Source organism: Salmo salar, chromosome 05, assembly GCF_965601325.2.
Source record: "Salmo salar chromosome 05, fSalSal1, whole genome shotgun sequence".
NCBI classification, from domain to species: domain Eukaryota; kingdom Metazoa; phylum Chordata; class Actinopteri; order Salmoniformes; family Salmonidae; genus Salmo; species Salmo salar.
The window spans coordinates 52,802,550-52,823,379 of record NC_138295.1 but is presented as its reverse complement, the minus strand read 5'-3'; the positions used below and the strand labels follow the sequence as shown (position 1 = coordinate 52,823,379).

The window sequence follows — 20,830 nt, the reverse complement described above, 5'->3', positions numbered from 1 at the left end:
AAGTGCATTGGAGATGTTGTACCTACTGTGACTATTAAAACCTACCCTAACCAGAAACCGTGGATGGATGGCGGCATTCGCGCAAAACTGAAAGCGTGAACCACTGCATTTTAACCATGGAAAGAGGACTGGGAATATGGCCGAAATATATAAACAGTGTAGTTATTCCCTCAGCAAGGCAATCAAACAAGCAAAATGTCGGTATAGGGACAAAGTGGAGTCGCAATTCAACGGCTCAGACACGAGACGTATGTGGCAGGGTCTACAGGAAATCACGGTCCACAATAAGAAAACCAGCCACGTTACGGACACCGACGTCTCGCTTCCAGACACACAAACACCATCTTTTCCCGCTTTGAGGATAATAGTGCGTCACTGTCGCGGCCCGCTACCAAGGACTGTGGGATCTCCTTCTCTGTGGCCGTTGTGAGTAAGACATTTAAACATGTTAACCCTCACAAGGCTGCAGACCAGCTGGCTGGTGTGTTTACGGACATATTCAATCGCTCTCTATCCCAGTCTGCTGTCCCCACATGCTTCAAGATGGCCACCATTGTTCCTGTACCCAAGAAGGTAACTGAATTAAATGACTACCGCCCCGTAGCACTCACTTCTGTCATCCTGAAGTGCTTTGAGAGACCTGTCAAGGATCATATCACCTCCACCTTACCTGCCACCCTAGACCCACTTCAGATTGCATACCGCCCCAACAGGTCCACAGACGATGCAATCGCCATCACACTGCACACTGCCCTATCCCATCTGGACGAGAGGAATACCTATGTAAGAATGCTTTTTATTGACTACAGCTCAGCATTCAACACCATAGTACCCTCCAAGCTCATCATTAAGCTGGAGGCCCTGGGTCTCAACCCTGCCCTATGCAATTGGGTCCTGGACTTTCTGATGGGCCACCCCCAGGTGGTGAAGGTAGGAAACATCTCTGCTTCGCTGATCCTCAACACTGGGCCCCCACAAGGGTGCGTGCTCAGCCCCCTTCTGTACTCCCTGTTCACCCATGACTGCGTGGCCATGCACTCTTCCAACTTAATCATCAAGTTTGCAGACAACACAACAGTAGTGGGCTTGATTACCAACAACGATGAGACTGCCTACAAGGAAGAGGTGAGGGCACTTGGAGTGTGGTGTCAGCAAAACAACCTCTCACTCAACGTCAACAAAACAAAGGAGATGATCGTGGACTTCAGGAAACAGCAGAGGGAGCAATCCCCTATCCACATCGACGGGACAGTAATGGAGAAGGTGGAAAGTTAAGTTTCTCGGTGTACACATCACAGACAAACTGAATGGTCCACCCACACAAGAACATTTCTAAGTGACCTCAAACTTTTGAACGGTAGTGTACATATCCTTATTCCTCCCTTTTAGATTTGTGTGTATTAGGTAGTTGTTGGGGAATTGTTAGATTACTTGTTAGATATTACTGCACTGTCGGAAATAGAAGCACAAGCATTTCGCTACACTCTTATTAATATCTGCTAACCATGTGTATGTGACCAATAAAATTTGATTTGAAATAATCTTAACATTTTCAGAAGTTGCCATTCTTGGCCAATACACCTACTGCTTTACTTTCGGACATATCACCTGAGATAAGTGCACATTAAGTGCAGACTCCCAGCCCAGACTCCTCTGAGTTCATTCAGATCTTCAGCTATCCTTCCTCACTGAGCCCCTCCATGCCACCTCATCTTAATGTTAATTTGTGGGCTAGATGGATGACTAATGCTGTGCTGGAGATGGTTGGCCTGTGCTTTGAATCTCAAACAGCACATTAAGGGGATGTGCTGAAGTGGAGCTATGGGGCTTCAAGCTCAGCCTGCAGGCTCTAGTCAGCTATCTGAAACTAAAGCCGGTATCCTCAGCTAAGTATCCACCTCTGCTCTGATTCTACATCCTCATTGTCTAAAGCAAGGCAGGTTAGTCCCTGTGGGCTTCTCAGTTTAGCTAAACTCAGATCTCCCTGAGCAGTCAGGCTTCAAGACAGGTTACTCAAACAAGACTGCTCTTCTCAGTGTCACGGAGGCTCTCCGCACTGCCAAAGCTGACTCTCTCTCCTCAGGTCTAGGAGGTTAAGAACAATCTCCTGCCTTTGACACCGTGAACCATCAGATCCTCCTCTCCACCCTCTCAGGGCTGGGCGTCTCATGCTCTGCACACTCTTGGATTGCATCCTACCTGGTAGGCCGCTCTTACCAGGTGACGTGGAGAGGATCTGTGGCTGCACCACATACTCTACTGGTGTCTCCCAGGGCTCAGTTCTAGGCCCTCTTCTCTCTATATACCAAATCACTTGGCTCCATCATATCCTCACATGGTCTCTCCTATTATTGCTATGCGAATGACACTCAACTACTTTTTTCCTTCACCATTTCTGACACCCAGGTGACGACATCTCTGCATGCCTGGCAGATATCTCAACTTGGATGTCGGCCCACCACCTCAAGCTCAACTTAGACAAGATGGAGCTGCTCTTTACATAGGAAGCGGCGCAGGTCCTAATCCAGCCATTGTCCTCTCCCGTCTGGTCTACTTCAACTCGCTGTTGGCTGGCCTCGGCTTGTGCCATCAAATCCCTGCCACATATCCAGAATGCTACAGCCCGCCTGGTTTTTAACCTTCCCTAGTGCTCTCATGTCACCCCGCTCCTCCACACACTCCACTGGCTTCCAGTCGAAGCTCGCATCCACTCCAAGACCATGGTGCTTACCTACGGAACAACAAGAGGAACTGCCCCTCCCTACCTTCAGGCTATGCTCAAGCCCTACACTCCAACCCGAGCACTCTGTTCTACCACCTTAGGTCTCTTGGCCCTCCCACCCCTATGGGAGGGCAGCGCCCACACAGCCCAGTCCAAGGTCTTCTCTGTCCTGGCACCCCAATGGTGGAACCAGCTTCCCACCTGAAGCCAGGACAACATCTGCCCATCTTCCGAAAACATCAAACTCTACCTCTTCAAACAGTATCTTAAATAATCCTGCTCCTCATCTCGGGACTAAAATGTAAATGTAAGCAGTGGTTTTCCTGCGGGATATAGACCCCTTTCTGTGTTTGCAAACATTGCCACACGAGGGCGATGTGTGCAAGTTGGTGGCAGAATAAGGGGGAGTTCTAATAGAATGCCAGCAACAAAAAAAAAGCCTCTATTTACATGTTGCTTATGAGTGCATTTCACAGTACTTTTGGATTATAATTGGATATTTAAGGCTCTTATGAATTTCCTGCTTAATATAATGTTTGGTCCTCGCAAATCAACTGCATTATATTAACACTTCAACTTCAACCAGTAAAATGTGTTGTGTGCTGGGAAAGGGTCTATTTACTGGTGTGTCCATCCTTTCCCTTTGTACCCGCCAGGTGTATCTCTACCCCCTCAGGTGTATTGAGCAGTGTGTGTTATCTCTTTACCATTATCTCCCTCTCTTTCTCTCCATACCAACGAGGTATACTTAAGCAATAAGGTCAGAGGAGGTGTGGTATATGGCCACGGTTAAGGGCTGTTCTTATGCCTTAGCCGTGGTATATTGGCCATATATCACCCCCCCCCCCCCCCCAAGGAGCCTTGTTGCTATTATAAACTGGTTACTAATGTAATTAGAGTAGTTAAACTAAATGTTTTGCCATACCTGTGGTATACGGTCTTTCAGAATTCAGGGCTCAAACCACCGAGTTTATATTGAGTTTTATACCATGGGATTGTTGAATACTTGTTTCTGATTGGCTTGAATGGCATTCTAGAGTGTGCATTTCCCTATAATGCACAGTATAATTGCACGGTATAATTCAATGGCAATGAAATTCATTCTTACATTTTTATAGCTGCTTTTGAAAGCAAAAGTTCAATTGAAAATATAATAGTAAACTTGCTAGCCACTTCAGTGGATGTTGTCATATCTCTACTGGCAAATATGTTAAATTATAGCCATGGTATAAAATAGATAATCACCTCAGGGCCCTATGCATTCTCTGCAAAATAATGCAATAACGCACAGCCCCTCATTGATTATCCCTTTCGAGTTCTTTCAGTTTTAAAGCAAATTTTCTTTGAATTCTATACAATTTGCAATGTCTAATGTGTATTCATGTGTTATTTGAGTGACTCAAACATTACAACAAAATCTATGGGCAAAAACACATTAGCTGACATTGGCTTGTTGATCTTGAAATTTCTTACAAGTTATAAATAGCTCTCTGAGGTATGCAATAACTGACATGACAACAGGAAAACTGATGATGCAATACCCAATTTCGAAATTGCACTTTTTCTTCTTCTACAATTACAACTTTCAAGAGTAAGTTGAAAGCCTGACTGAGTTCCTTAAAAATTCAGGCCCCCCCCCCACCTGCCGACCTAGAATTTGGGAACCACTGATCTATACCACCCAGGTGTATTGAGTTGTGTTCTCTCTCCCACTTATCCTCTCTCCTCTCCCACCCAGGCGAGCGGCCGTACAAGTGCAGCCACTGTAGCAAGGCTTTCAACCAGAAAGTGGTGCTGCAGACCCATATGGTGAGGCACACGGGAGAGAAGCCCCACCTCTGCATCTTTTGCCCCGCTTCCTTCTCGCAGAAGGGCAACCTGCACTCGCACGTCCAGAGAGTGCATTCTGAGGTAAACAACCAACTAACTACATCACCTGGCACATCTCTGTTGCCTTTGTCTTTAGTCAGTAGGCTGGATGGAATTCTTATTGTTATCGACAAATAACTTTCACCAATAATAGTGAAGACCCCAAAACTATGAAATAACTCATATGGAATCGTGTAGTAACCAAAAAAGTGTTAAATAAATCCAAGTACATTTTATATTTGAGATTCTTCAAAATAGCCACCCTTTTCCCACTCTTGGCATTCTCTCAACCAGCTTCATGAGGAATGTTTTTCCAACAGTCTTGAAGGAGTTCCCACAAATGCTGAGCACTTGTTATCTGCTTTTCCTTCACTCTGTGGTCCAACTCATCCCAATCCATCTCAATTGGGTTGAGGTTGGGTGATTGTGGAGGCCATGTCATCTGATGCGGCACTCCATCACTCTCATTGGTCAAATAGCCCTTACACAGCCTTGGTGTGTTTTTGGCCATAGTCCTGTTGAAAAACAAAGGATAGTCCCACTAAGCGCAAACCAGATGGGATGGTGTATCGCTGCAGAATGCTGTGGTAGCCATGCTGGTTAAATGTGCCTTGAATTCTAAATAATCATCCGTTCACCTACTCTGCGTCTCACAAAGACACCAAAACTCACAAATTTGGACTCATCAGACCAAAGGATAGATTTCCACCGATTTTAATGTCCATTGCTCGTGTTTCTTGGCCCAAGCAAGTCTCTTCTAATTGGTGTCCTTTAGTAGTGGTTTCTTTGTAGCAATTTGACCATGAAAGCCTGATTCACGCAGTCTCCTCTGAACAGTTGATGTTGAGATGTGTCAGTTCAAGTAACAATGTGAAGCATTTATTTGGGCTGCAATCTGAGGCTGGTAACTCTAATGAACTTGTCCTCTGCAGCAGAGGTAACTCTGGGTCTTCCTTTCCTGTGGCGGTCCTCAACAGAGCCAGTTTCATCATAGCACTTGATGGTTTTTGCGACTTCACTTTAAGAAACGTTCAAATTTTCCGGATTGACTGACCTTCATGTCTTAAAGGAATGATGGACACTCGTTTCTCTTTGCTTATTTGAGCTGTTCTTGCCATAATATGGACTTGGTCTTTTTCCAAATAGGGCTATCTTCTGTATACCACCCCAACCTTGTCACAACACAACTGATTGGCTCAAACACATTAAGAAGGAAAGACATTGCGCAAATTAACTTTTAACAAGGCACACCTGTTTATTTAAATGCATTCCAGGTGACTACCTCATGAAGGTGGTTGAGAGAATGCCAAGAGTGTGCAAAGCTGTAAAGGCAAAGGGTGGTTTCTTTGAAGAATCTAAAATATATTTTGATTTGTTTGACACTTTTCTTTGGTTACTACATGATTCCATATGTGTTATTTCGTAGTTTTGATGTTTTCACTATTATTCTACAATGTAGAAAATAGTAATAATAAAGAAAAACCCTGGAATGAGTAGGTGTGTCCTAACTTTTGACTGGTGCTGTATATTTTAGCGATTACACTTACTTTTGATACTTAAAGTACATTTTTAAACCAAATACTTTTTAGACTTTTACTCATTTGGTATTTTACTGAGTGACTTTTACTTGAGTCATTTTCTATTAAGTTATCTTTTACTCAAGTATGATAATTGGGTACTTTTTCCACCACTGATCTTTATCAAGGGTGTCCATAATTTCGGACCCCACTGTATATGCCATTTAGGGTAGAGTCTAAGGCTCTCTGGACTGACTTTACCACTCAGAAAAGAAGGCTTCCATTCTATTACACCGTCTGCAACAAAGCTTGTTCATTTAAAAAAGCCTCTGCATGCATTCTGATTACAGACAAAATCGTACATGGTCATTGGTTAGAAATGGATTTGATATGGGGTGGGTCTTGTGTCTTCAGACCTTTGACCCCCCCCCCGCAACAGTTAGACCCCCCCTTTGTCTTTTAATCAGTTAGATATACAGAAATAATATAGAACATTATTATGAAACAGAAGCTTCTATTTCTGATGTAGCAACGTTGCACACATCTGTGATATTTTCACATATTTGACGTTCCATGGGAAAATAATGAGCCTAAATGAAAAGCAGTCTCTGGGTAATTCTGTGTGATGATTGCAGTCGAGGAGTTGGTGTTTATAGGCAGAAGTTTTGAGTGGCTGGCTGTACGCTCTTCTGGACCTGACTGCTACTTTCATCGGATTTGTGTCCGCTAGTCACCATTACTTACATCTGTGCAAATGAGGACATGCAAATGTGAGGCTTTGTCCTTTTTATTGAGTGGCCAGCTCAATCAGCTAGCCTTTCAATTTTCCCCACCCCTCACAACAAATACATGTGATCATTTTATCAACCAAACATTTTTTTACGGAGCCCGTCAAATTATTATTTTGTTTAACAAATGGGGAAGAGATTCTAAAGAGCGCCCGTAGCGTTTTTTTGTGTCCGTCAGTGCTAACTGGCAATGACGCAGTGAGTTGATTAGAATCTCCCCCGAAGCCCCAAACCGCAGCTGTTCAACGTTTTTGAATAATGCATGTGATTCTCAGCATACTCTGGCAGTCAGGACCTCGGCTTTATGAACGGATTTTATGAATATATTAAAGTCAAATGTGAGTGGGAATACATTTCATAATATGGACAGGGAAGTGGGACTGTTTTTAGATTACCCCAAAGTTTTTGCATGAAATTGTTCTCTATCCTAATCGCTGCCTTATATTAGATTGCCCTTTTAAAATAATCAGAAGATGGATATTTGTAATATCTGTCTTGGCTGAAGATAAAATATGTATAATGTATACACTGATTGTACAAAACATTAGGAACACCTGCTCTTTCCATGGCATGGACTGACCAGGTGAATCCAGGTGAAAGCTATGATCCCTTATTGTCACTTGTTAAATCCACTTCAATCATTGTAGCTGAAGGGGAGGAGACAGGTTAAAGAAGGATTTTTAAGTCTTGTGACAATTGATTGTGTATGTGTGCCATTCAGAGGGTGAATGGGCAGGACAAAATGGGTGGCAGGTAGCCTAGTGGTTAGAGCGTTGGGCCAGTAACCGAAAGGTTGCTATATCGAATCCCAGAGCTGACAAGGTAAAAATCTATCGTTCTGCCCCTGAACAAAGCAGTTGTTCCTAGGCCGTCATTGTAAATAAGAATTTGTTCTTAACTGACTTGCCTAGTTAAATAAAGGTTAAATAAAAAAAGACTTCAGTGCCTTTTGAATGGGTTATGGTAATAGGTGCCAGGCGCACTGGTTTGAGTGTCAAACCCAGCAGTGTTGCAGTTATTTTCACAGTTTCCTGTGTGTATCAAGAACCCGCCCAAAGGAAATTCACAGGGATGCTGGCCTGCATTGGATTCAACATAGGCCAGCATCCCTGTGAAATGCTTTCGACACCTTGTAGAGTCCATGCCCCAATGAATTGTGGCTGTTCTGAGGGCAAAAGTGGGAGGTGTTCCTAATGTTTTGTACACTGTGTACTGCATATCTTAGTTGGTATTATAATGACATGGTATTAGGTAGTTTTGTATTGTTTTTACCTAATGTAAAATAATTTATTTTTAATATAAAAATTTACTGAGAATGTAGCCTTCAGTTAATTCCCAACGGCATCATATCCAATGAAAGCATTTAGGCCTTTAACAGCGCATTAATATTAATTGATAATCACAGTTGTATGTGTACTGACTTTGTTTCCTGTATATGTGTCTCTTCAGCTTACGGGAGTACCACTGTTCCCATGCATGGACTGTAGCTGTGTGTTCAAAAAGCTGGGCAGTCTCAACGCCCACATCAGCAAGATGCACATCTTGCTCATAGAGGAATCGGCCAACACACAGGTGAGTGAGTGCATGCAGATGATGTGAACTTCTAGAAGTTTCTCCTGATTCGGTTTCTGACCTCTGCATTCAGTTTGTTGCCTCACGCTGCAGCTAGCTTGATGTTGAGTGATCAGACACACACACCCACACTGGAACCTCCCTGTAGCTCTACCACTACATGCAGATTTCTATGTAATTATTTCAGAGTGGGTCTCAATATAAAAAGCCTCTCATTTTCATAATATGTCGTTGTGTTTTTGTAAGTAAATGGAACCTTGAAAATCAGGTGTTCAGGTACACTATTAATTAGGTGAACTAGGCTTCCATAAAAAAAATTGCTCATCTATGATGCACTGCAAAAAAACGAAACAAGATAGAAAATGCTCTACGCTGCTCAGATCAGCTCACCTCTGCCATTCTCAGTATTCCCTTTTCTCCTCTCATTCTCTCCACCTTCACACCTTCCCTCGCTGTCCCGTAGGAGGTGGAGGAGTCGGGTCAGGGCGTGGCGGGGTCAGAGGGCAGCGAGGTGGTGACTGACGTGATCCAGCAGCTCCTAGAGCTGTCAGAGCAGGTGACAGGGGAGGGGACCCAGTCACAGCCCCAAGAACAGACCATCACCATGGAGACGGCCCTCAACCAGGACATCCTACAGGTGGGAACCATAACACAGGAATACACGTAGATACACATGTGCAAAAGCGTACACGCACAGACACACAAACACACTCACTCACTCACTCACGCATACATGTACACACACATACGTCTTACTATACTTGAGAGGACTTTTTGGGGTCCAATTCAAAGTCCTATTTTCCCTAAACCTTACCCTTACCCTAACCTTAACCCTAATTGTAACCCTAACCTTAAACTTAACCCCTAAGCCTAAAATAGCCTTTTTACAAGTGAGGACTGGCAAAATGTTAGAATTTCTCTGAATTTTAGTCTACTAATTTTAGTCTACTATTCTTGTGAGGACTTCTGGTACCGATTTCTAGAAAACAGTAGGCTATATTGATATAAACTGGTGTTGAGAACAACTTGACAGAGGTGGACGGCAGCGGAGTGAGGAGACTGGGAAACAGCCATTGGGCCTAGAAAAAGCGCAGAGAGGAAAACTCACCTTAGTTATGATCAACTGAATGATGAAAATATTAGAATAAAGTAGGTTAATGCAATTGAAGGCATGTATCAAATTCTTGCTTGGACTGAAACTCCCGAAGTTATATCCAACCGTTATACTCATTTAAAGCAATAGTCGTGTGTGTGTGTGTGTGTGTGTGTGTGTGTGTGTGTGTGTGTGTGTGTGTGTGTGTGTGTGTGTGTGTGTGTGTGTGTGTGTGGTCACCTAGGTGATCATTTTAGCACTGTTTTGATTGGAACAAGCCATCGCACTGCTTTGAGACAAGCGTGGGGGATTTAATTTTTTCTCACTGAATCTCCGTTTGGATATTTGGTAACAATTAAGCTGGGGAAATGTTAGTTAAATTGAGGTGAGTGCTAATGATCATCTTTATACTAGTTTGCTCATTATATTAGCTGATCAGAACATTTTGCTAGCATGTTATACAAGTGGATTTTGCTCTTCACTTGCGTAGTAGCCTGTCTTACTCCCGTCCAAAAGCCTGGGACTTGTCTCATAATCAATCAATGTGATTTTGTCTGTCTGTATATTTGGTTAATTGATCTCTGGCTGGACAAGTGGAAGTGGTAGCTCATTTATTCGTTCACTGATCAGAAACATTTAGCATGAAATAATGTAGCCTAAATCAAGTGTGTTAGTTATCTATTGTCTTACATAGTAGCCTTATATAGAGCATAGGCTATTTTCGTATCATCCCAATTCCATTGAAACCCAAAATCCTGACTCCTGTCTCGTATGAAAAATCCGAACTTCATTATGTAATCCAGGGGTTGGATTATCAAAGCACATCTCGCCTATGGATGTCAAAATACCGCTATAACATTTCACCCACTTCTCTGCGCTGTCTCATATTGCTGCCCATGTGAGAGCTTCGCTAGAGAATGTGTGACCAACAAACGGTGGGAGTAGTTATGGATATTTCACTTTTAAACATAGATAAAAAATATAAGATACCTTGATATTTAAACAATTTCCTCTCTTCATCTAGCCGTTATTCATGAGCTGATCTGCGATCTGTATAATCATCAACTCGATTTAGCCAAATGGGAGATATTCTGTCATTCGTAGGAGGTTATCTAGAATGTTTTTGCAATTTTGCTCAATTGACTTTTGTTTGACTGCAATTACAACGTTGGTATTATTTGACAACGCTATAGCCCGCTCGGGGTTCAGTCTGTGTGTGCTGTGTGTCGAGATAGCCTATGCCTACTGCTGAAATGTGCTGAATTAATTGAGGAACCTGATTTTGCAATTCACAACAATGTCATTGGCAATCAAAGTTACTGTGTCATTACTAAACGTCAGTTTCACTTGCTGTGAAATCTTTAAATAGTGGCACAGTGACAATCTAATTTTGTGAGAACCCTGGCATATCTTGGTTTTAAACTTGGTTTTGAATGGGAATCGGTTTCTGGCTCATTTAAATGTCGGACCAGGCTTGGGCTTCAGCTCACCAGGTTTGGGCCGGACCGGGATCAAATTTTCAGTTCTGCTTCTGATGAGACCTCCATTTGGGTCTCGTGTGCAGTCTGGCAGTGTCAGTTATGCGTGTGCTTTGAATTTATGACGACTTTGTGTGAAGTAAATACGCTAGGCTAAAGGCTTCTATGCAACAACCTGTTTGGATAATGTGCTATTCTATTTTTTGCCAATCTGCTGCTGCGCATGTTGTGTATTTCGTGGAATTGCATTAGTGCGACATTGGGGGAAAGTGTTGTAATTTCCCTTTTTTGGGAAATGTGAAGAGTGGGCCCAGGGCAGACCCGGGATCCCGGTTACCGATGTTAATCCCTGGTGTCGTGTAGCCTAGCTCGGCATACAGCACAGTATTGCCCAATACTATGGATGGAAAAATGTACTCGTACATAGTATTAGTTACAGTTTTTGTTAAACCCTGTCACCTCTGAACCCACACAGCAAGCCCTGGAGAACAGTGGGTTGAGCGTGGTTCAGTCCCAGACCAACGGAGTGGCCAGACAGACTCCGAGCCATGCCTCCGAGGGGGCTCTACCTGACAGTAAGAAGTTACCAGGCCAGGACAAAACCACCAAGAAGGACAAGAGAAGTATCTTCAGAAAACCGGTACAGATGCCAGGTAGGGCATACCCCAAATAATGTCCATGTGTGCTTGTGTATGTCACCGTCTCTCAGTTCCATTTCAACTCCATCAATTTACTTGCTCGTTAAATGTCCCTTGACAATAAACAGATATATTGCATACAGTGCATTCGGAAAGTATTCAGACCCCTTCCCCTTTTCCACATTTTGAAGTTACAGCCTTATTCTAAAATGGGTTAAATAAATGTTTTTCCTTATCAATCTACACACAATACCCCATAATGACAAAGCAAAAAAAGGTTTTTAAAAGTCTTTGCAAATGTATTAAAATAAAAAACAGAAATACCTTATTTACATGTATTCAGACCCTTTGCTAGTAGACTTGAAATTGAGCTCAGGTGCATCCTGTTTCCGTTGGTCATCCTTGAGATGTTTCTACAACTTGATTGGAGTCCACCTGTGGTAAATTAAATTGATTGGAAATGATTTCGAAAGGCACACACCTGCCTATATAAGGTCCCACAGTTGACAGTGCATGTCAGAGCAAAAACCAAGCCATGAGGCTGAAGGAATTGTCCATAAAGACAGGATTGTGTTGAGGCACAGATCTGGGGAAGGTCTACCAAAAAATGTCTACAGCATTGAAGGTCCCCAAGAACACAGTGGCCTCCATTCTTAAATGGAAGAAGTTTAGAACCACCAACACTCTTCCTAAAGCTGGCAGTCTGGCCAGACTGAGAAATCGGGGGAGAAGGGCCTTGGTCAAGGAGGTGTCCAAGAACTTCATGGTCACTCTGACAGAGTTCCTCTGTGGAGATGGGATAACCTTCCAGAAGGACAACCATCTCTGCAGCACTCTACCAATCAGACCTTAGTGGTGGAGTGGCCTGACGGAAGCCATTCCTCATTAAAAGGCAAATGACAGCCCATTTAGTTTGCCAAAACGCACCTAAACGACTCTCAGACCATGAGAAACAAGATTCTCTGGTCTGATGAAACCATGATTGAACTACTTGGCCTGAATACCAAACGTCACGTCTGAAGGAAACCTGAAACCATCCCTGCGGGATCGAGGGAAAGATGAACGGAGCAAAGTACAGAGAGATCCTTGATGAAAACCTGCTCCATAGCACTCAGGACCTCAGACTGGGGTGAAGGTTCACCTTCAAACAGGACAACGACCCTGAGCACACAGCCAAGACAACGCACGAGTGGCTTTAGGACAAGTCTCTGAATATACCTAGAGTGGCCCAGCCGGACTTGAACCCAATCTAACATCTCTGGAGACACCTGAAAATAGCTGTGCAACGACGCTCCCCATCCAACCTGACCGAGCTTGAGACGATCTGCAGAGAAGATTGGGAGAACCTCCCCAAAACACAGGTGTGCCAAGCTTGTAGTGTCATACCCAAGAAGACTTAAGGCTGTAATTGCTGCCAAATGTGCTTCAACAAAGAATGGAGTAAAGGGTCTAAATACTTAAGTAAATGTGATATTTCAGTTTTACATTTTTTATACATTTGCAAACATTTGCTTTGTCATTATGGGGTACCAATAATTTAAATCATTGTTGAATAAGGTTGTAACATAACAAAATGTGGAAAAAGTCAAGGGGTCTGAATACTTTCCAAATGCACTATATATCGGGAGTTTCAATTGATTCCCTGAATTTAAGGAATTTAAGTGTATTTGGTCTCAGCTCTGTGCCTGCTCATCTCATGTGGGACCAGTGTCGTATCCATTAGGGCACCCTACAACAAAACGTTTTTAAACGTAACACGAAAAATAATGTTTATTGGACAGGTCCAGGCAGTCTCTCCCTGTTTCAGTCTGTTTTCTTCCATTTGGTGCCTAATAGAACACAACCCATGTCACCTCTTTCTGTCCCCCCTTCCCCTAGGCTCCATCAGGGAGGAGAACGGCGTGCGGTGGCACAGCTGCCCTTACTGCAACAAGGAGTTCAAGAAGCCCAGCGACCTGGTGCGCCACATCCGTATCCACACACACGAGAAGCCTTTCAAGTGCAAGCAGTGCTTTCGCGCCTTTGCCGTCAAGAGCACCCTTACTGCCCACATGAAGACGCACACAGGCATCAAGGCCTTCGAGTGCCAGTGCTGCATGAAGTGCTTCTCCACGTCGGGCAGCAGGAAGGTCCACATGCGCCTACATACAGGTGACTGATATTATGGCGTTGTTATTATGGAGTGATACTTTGATTGTATTCATAGATACACATTTAGTTATGGTTGGCACCTATATCACTCCATAATGGTCATCAAGATTTATTATGATTAACGTTGGTGTCATAATCTGGTTTTGACGATTTAACTTGATTAAGTTATCGATTTTTTTTATTTTTTTTTACTTTAGTTGTTCTACAAACGTTGGGCTATATGTGTTGATGTTTAATACATTGTAAGGCTGCATGATGCGACTCTAATGATGATTTGAAAAAAGTAGCTTGAAAGGAATGAGCTCTGCTTTGTTTTTTTGCGCAGGCCGTACACTTTACATCAGTCTCTCATTCAAAATTTGAGAAGCACTTGTTAATGTCTTTGTGTGGCCATAATTCACCCTAAAATAATCGATGCCTTTTGCGGCCCTTCTCCCTGAGTGCTGCCTGCTCCGAATCACCTCTCACTCACACGGCTCTCCATCACGTGATCGGGTCTTTCTCACAGGCTACAAGTGAAGACCGACACATCGGGGACACAACTGCACACGTCCTTATCCAATTCCGAGGTGCATATTGGAGATATTGGAAGAACTGTCCACATTTACAGTACCAGTCAAAAGTTTGAACACATTCAAGGGTTTTTCTTTAGTTTTTACTATTTTCAACATTGTATAATAATAGTGAAGACATCAAAACTATGAAATAACACATGGAATCATGTAGTAACCAAAAAAGTGTTAAACAAATCAAAATAGATTTTAGCTTCTTCAAAGTAGCCACCCTTTGCCTTGATGACAGCTCTGCACACGTTTGGCATTCTCTCAACCAGCTTCGCCTAGAATGCTTTTCCAACATTCTTGAAGGAGTTCCCACATATGCTGAGCACTTGTTGGCAGCTTTTCCTTCACTCTGCGGTCCAACTTCTCCTCCCAAACCATCTCAATTAGATTGAGGTTGTGTGATTGTGGAGGCCAAGTCATCTGATGCAGCACTCCATCACTCTCCTTCTTGGTCAAATAGCCCTTACACAGCCTGGAGGTGTGTTGGGTCATTGTCCTGTTGAAAAACAAATGATAGTCCCACTAAGCGCAAACCAAATGGGATGGCGTATCACTGCAGAATGCTGTTGTAGCCATGCTGGTTAAGTGTGCCGTGATTTTTAAATAAATCACCAACATTGTCACCAGCAAAGCACCCCCACACCACCACCTCCATGCTTCACGGTGGGAACCACACATGCGGAGATCATCTGTTCACCTACTCTGCGTCTCACAACGACACGGGAGGTTGGAACCAAAAATCTAATTTGTACTCGTAAGACCAAAGGACATATTTCCACTGGTCTAATGTCCATTGATTGTGTTTCTTGGCCCAAGCAAGTCTCTTCCTCCTATTGGTGTCCTTTAATAGTGGTTTCTTTGCACCAATTTGACCATGAAGGGCTGATTCACGTGGTCTCCTCTGAACAGTTGATGTTGAGATGTGTCTGTTATTGAACTCTGTGAAGCATTTATTAGGGCTTCAATTTCTGAGGCTGGTAACTCTAAAGAACTTATCCTCTGCAGCAGAGGTAACTCTGGGTCTTTCTTTCCTGTGGCGGTCCTCATGATAGCCAGTTTCATCATAGCGCTTGATGGTTTTTGCGACTTCACTTGAAGAAACGTTCAAAGTTCTTTAATTTTCCGGATTGACTGACCTTCATTACTTAAAGGAATGATGGACTGTCGTTTCTCTTTGCTTATTTGAGCTGTTCTTGCCATAATATGGACTTGGTCTTTCATCAAATAGGGCTATATTCTCTATACCACCCCTACCTTGTCACAACACAACAGATCAAACACATTAAGAAGGAAAGAAATTCCACAAATACATTTTTACAATGCATGAAGGTGGTTGAGAGAATGCCAAGAATGTGCAAAAACCTTTTTTAGTTACTACATGATTCCATATGTGTTATTTCATAGTTTCATAGTTTCTACAATGTAGAAAATAGTAAAAAATTAAGAAAAACCCTGGAATGAGTAGGTGTGTCCAAACTTTTGACTGGTACTGTACTTTTCGTCTGTCAACAAGATGAGTAGACCTAACGAACAGCAAAAGCACTAGCCTATGTCAATCTACTATCCCCCATAAGGCAAGTTGACCTATTCTGTGTGAGAAGTAAATATTCCATACATAGTCTGGGACAGTTGTGGGACACAATAGATCCCAAATTAATGCAATCACTAGCATAAAAAAACAGTTTTACTCAATGAGGCTGACGCAACAGATCAGAACGTTTAGCTTAAAATTTTGATAAACTATTTGGCTATTTCTTCACATTATAAGCGCAGCAATACGCACGCAGTTGTAGGCTATATGCGCAAATCTTCTATTAGTGGGGACAACACCATTATCAAAAGTGACCGCAAATGCAATTATGCATGTAATGCTTTTATTATAAAGGTGACATTTTTTATGGTGAAAAGGATCTTCCCCAAAGTTGAAACTCACGCTGCTTATGTAAGGTTCTACACCCCTTGCGAAGCGGATTAATGTGCTTCATTTTAAGAAGTTATTTGGCCAGTTTAGTTGTGATACAAACCTTATCAAAACATATAGGCCTATGGCCTGGGCTACATGAGGTGTGCGATTTTGATTAGAAAAGTAGTAAAAAAAAAAAGGCATTGCCTCTTGCCTTACGCTGGGGCATCATTCACAAGTGATAATATATAATTCACATGTGATATGCTAATATTGGCACCCATCAGACTATTCTTGATTTAATCTTGTATTTACATATACTAGATAATGTGTGGGAAATTTGATTTAGAAGAATGGATCATTATCTATTCTAAAAAAAATATCTCTACACTTAAATAACGAATGAAGGATGATTTTTCTTGTGGTTAATCTTCATGCCAGCCAGGTAGGCCTGTTGTAAAGATAAGCAATGTGCTTAATATTTGCTTAATATTAGGAAAGATGAGAAATAAATATAGTAGGCCTAGCCTATAGAAAGCTGATGGGATCCTCCTCTTTTAGTTTAGGCCGTCACTCTGTTTTCTCAATCAATTGCATAGCCTACAGAACTGTTGCGCAACATGAGCTCGTGGGCACTCATGAAGTGTTTGATTAGATTTTCGATTACATTTGCATTGATGTCAGAGTGATTAGAGGGACAATAGAGTGCTGAGTACCAGGCAGTTATCAAGTTTGGCAGGCTACTAATGACCATCAGCAGCATCAGAGTTTGGAGAAGCCTAATTACCGTGACTAAATGGTTATGTGGGATTTGACTGCCTTCATGACTCGTGACCACCGGTGTGGAGATAATACGGTCAACGCAACAGCCCTACTCTTAGTCGAGCAGTGAATATCAAAAACCAGATTCAGCCACAAAGACTTGGGAAGTTTTTCAATGCCTTGCAAAGAAGGGCACGTATTGGTCGATGGGTAAAAACAAAAAAACCATTTGATTATATAACCCTTTGAGCATGTTGAAGTTATTAATTACATGTTGGATGGTGTGTCAATACATCCAGTCACTACAAAGATAAAGGGATCAAATCAAACTTTATTTGTCATGCACTGAATACAACAAGTGTAGACCTTACCGTGAAATGATTACTTACAAGCCCTTAATCAACAGTGCAGTTCAAGAAGAGTTAAGAAAATATTTACCAAATAAACTAAAGTAAAAAATAATAAAAAGTAAGAGACTAAAATAACAATAACGAGGCTAAATACAGGGGGTACCGATACCGTGTCAGCGTGCGGGGGTACAGGTTAGTTTAGGTAATTTGTACATGTAGGGGTGAAGTGACTATGCATAGATAATAAAGAGCGAGTAGCAGCAGTGTACAAAACAAATGGAGGGGAAGGGGGGGTGTCAATGTAAATAGTCTGGTGGCCATTTGATTAATTGATCAGCAATCTTAAGGCTTGGGGTTAGAAGCTTTTAAGGAGCCTTTTGGTCCTAGACTTGACGCTCTGGTACCGCTTGCCATGGGGCAGCAGAGAAAACGGTCTATGACTTGGGTGACTGGCGTCTCTGACAATTTTATGGGCTTTCCGCTGACACCTCCTATTACAGTTGAAGTCGGAAGTTTACATACACCTTAGCCAAATACATTTAAACTCCGTTTTTCACAATTCCTGACATTTAATCCTATTAAAAATTCCCTGTCTTTGGTCAGTTAGGATCACCACTTTATTTTAAGAATGTGAAATGTCAGAATAATAGTAGAGAGAATTATTTATTTCAGCTTTTATTTCTTTCATCACATTCCCAGTGGGTCAGAAGTGTACATACTCAATTAGTATTTGGTACCATTGCCTTTAAATTGTTTAACTTGGGTTAAACGTTTCGGGTAGCCTTCCACAAGCTTCCCACAATAAGTTGGGTGAATTTTGGCCCATTCCTACTGACAGAGCTGGTGTAACTGAGTCAGGTTTTGTAGGCCTCCTTGCTCGACACGCTTTTTCAGTAGTGCCCACAAATATTCTATGGGATTGAGGTCAGGGCTTTGTGATGGCCACTCCAATACCTTGACATTGTTGTCCTTAAGCCATTTTGCCACAACTTTGGAAGTATGCTTGGGGTCATTGTCCATTTGGAAGACCCATTTGCGACCAAGCTTTAACTTCCTGACTGATGTCTTGAGATGTTGCTTCAATATATCCACATTATTTTCCCTCCGTCACGATGCCATCTATTTTGTGAAGTGCACCAGTCCCTCCTTCAGCAAAGCACCCCCACAACATGATGCTGCCACCCCCGTGCTTCACGGTTGGGGTGGTGTTCTTTGGCTTGCAAGCCTCCCCCTTTTTTCTCCAAACTTAACAATGGTCATTATGGCCAAACAGTTCTATTTTTTTTCCCATCAGACCAGAGGACATTTCTCCAAAAAGTATGATCTTTGTCCCCATGTGCAGTTGCAAACCATAGTCTGGCTTTTTTAATGGCGGTTTTGGAGCAGTGGCTTCTTCCTTGCTGAGCGGCCTTTCAGGTTATGTCGATATAGGACTCGTTTTACTGTGGATATAGATACTTTTGTACCTGTTTCCTCCAGCATCTTCACAAGGTCCTTTGCTGTTGTTCTGGGATTGATTTGCACTTTTCACACCAAAGTACGTTGATCTCTAGGAGACAGAACGTGTCTCCTTCCTGAGCGGTATGACGGCTTCGTGGTCCCATGGTGTTTATACTTGCGTACCATTGTTTGTACAGATGAACATGGTACCTTCAGGCATTTGGAAATTGCTCCCAAGGATGAACCAGACTTGTGGAGATCTACAATTCTTTTTCTGAGGTCTTTGCTGATTTCTTTTGATTTTCCCATGATGTCAAGCAAAGAGACACTGAGTTTGAAAGTAGGCCTTGAAATACATCCACAGGTACACCTCCAATTGACTCAAATGATGTCAATTAGCCTATCAGAAGCTTCTAAAGCCATGACATCATTTTCTGGAATTTTCCAAGCTGTTTAAAGGCACAGTCAACTTAGTGTATGTGAACTTCTGACCCACTGGAATTGTGATACAGCGAATTAGAAGTGATTTAATCTGTCTGTAAACAATTGTTGGAAAAATGACTTGTCATGCACAAAGTAGATGTCCTAACTGACTTGCCAAAACTATAGTTTGTAAACAAGAAATTTGTGGAGTGGTTGAAATACGAGTTTTAATGACTCCAACCTAGGTGTATGTAAACTTCCGACTTTAACTGCATGTAGGTCCTGGATGGCAGGAAGCTTGGCCACAGTGATGTACTGGGCCGTACGCACTACCCTCTGTAGCTCCTTACGGTCAGATGCCGAGCAGTTGCCATACCAGGCGGTGATGCAACTGGTCTGGATGCTCTCGATGGTGCAGCTGTAGAACCTTTTGAGGATCTGGGGACCCATGCCAAATCTTTTCCCTCCAAGGGGGAATAGGTTTTGTCGTGCCATCTTCACGACTGTCTTGGTGTGTTTGGACCATCATGATAGGTCGTTGGTGATGTGGACACCAAGGGACTTGAAACTCTCGACCCGCTTCACTACAGCCCCGTCGATTTTAATGTGGGCCTGTTCGGCCAGCCTGTAGTTCACAATCAGCTACTTTGTCTTGCTCAAGTTGAGGGAGAGGTTGTTGTCCTGGCACCACACTGCACGTTCTCTGACCTCCTCTCTATAGGATGTCTCGTCGTTGTCAGTGATGATGGTGTTGGAGTCGTGTTTGGCCACGCAGTCGTGGGTGAACAGGGAGTACAGGAGGGGACTGAGTACATACCCCTGAGAGGCCCCAGTTTTGAGGATTAGCGTGGCAGACGTGTTGTTGCCTACCCTTACCACCTGGGGGTGGCCCGTCAGGAAGTCCAGGATCCAGTTGCAGAGGGAGGTGTTTAGTCCCAGGGTCCTTAGCTTAGTGATGAGCTTCGTGGGCAATATGGTGTTGAACTCTGAGCTGTAGTCAATGAACAGTATTCTCACATAGGTGTTCCTTTTATCCAGGTGGGAAAGGGCCGTGTGGAGTGCGATTGAGATTGCGACATCTGTTTGGGCGTTATGGGAATTGGCGTGGGTCTAGGGTGTCCGTGATAATGCTGTTGATGTGAGCCATGACCAGCCTTTCAAAGCATTTCATGGCTACCGACGTGAGTGCTACGGGGTGGTAATCATTTACCTTTGCTTCTTTGGGCACAGGGACTATGGTGGTCTGCTTGAAACATGTAGGTATTACAGACTCGGTCTTGGAGAGGATGAAAATGTCAATCAAGACACTTGCCAGTTGGTCCGCGCATGTTTTGTGAACACGTCCTTGTAATCCGTCTGGCCCCGCGGCTTTGTGAATGTTGACCAGTTTAAAGGTCTTGCTCACATCGGCTATCGAGAGTGTTATCACACAGTCATCCAGGATCCTTCCTAACTCAGATGCAGGAGAGGAAGGAAACTGCTCAGGGTTTTCACCATAAGGCCAATAGTTGACTAAAACAGTTAGAGTTTAATGGCTGTGATAGGAGAAAACTGAGGATGG

General features: G+C 43.0%; 1 protein-coding gene across 2 annotated transcripts in view; it reads left to right on the top strand.

The window, feature by feature from the left end:
- The window catches only part of LOC106605070 (zinc finger protein 236), a 95,796-nt gene that overhangs the window by 12,653 nt on the left and 62,313 nt on the right, over positions 1 to 20,830 (top strand). For both annotated transcript variants that reach the window (XM_014200335.3, XM_014200337.3), the window contains exons 6-10: positions 4,461 to 4,633; positions 8,346 to 8,468; positions 8,932 to 9,105; positions 11,515 to 11,692; positions 13,556 to 13,828. In XM_014200335.3, the coding sequence (XP_014055810.1) occupies positions 4,461 to 4,633; positions 8,346 to 8,468; positions 8,932 to 9,105; positions 11,515 to 11,692; positions 13,556 to 13,828 (921 nt within the window). The remainder of the gene's footprint in view (positions 1 to 4,460; positions 4,634 to 8,345; positions 8,469 to 8,931; positions 9,106 to 11,514; positions 11,693 to 13,555; positions 13,829 to 20,830) is intronic.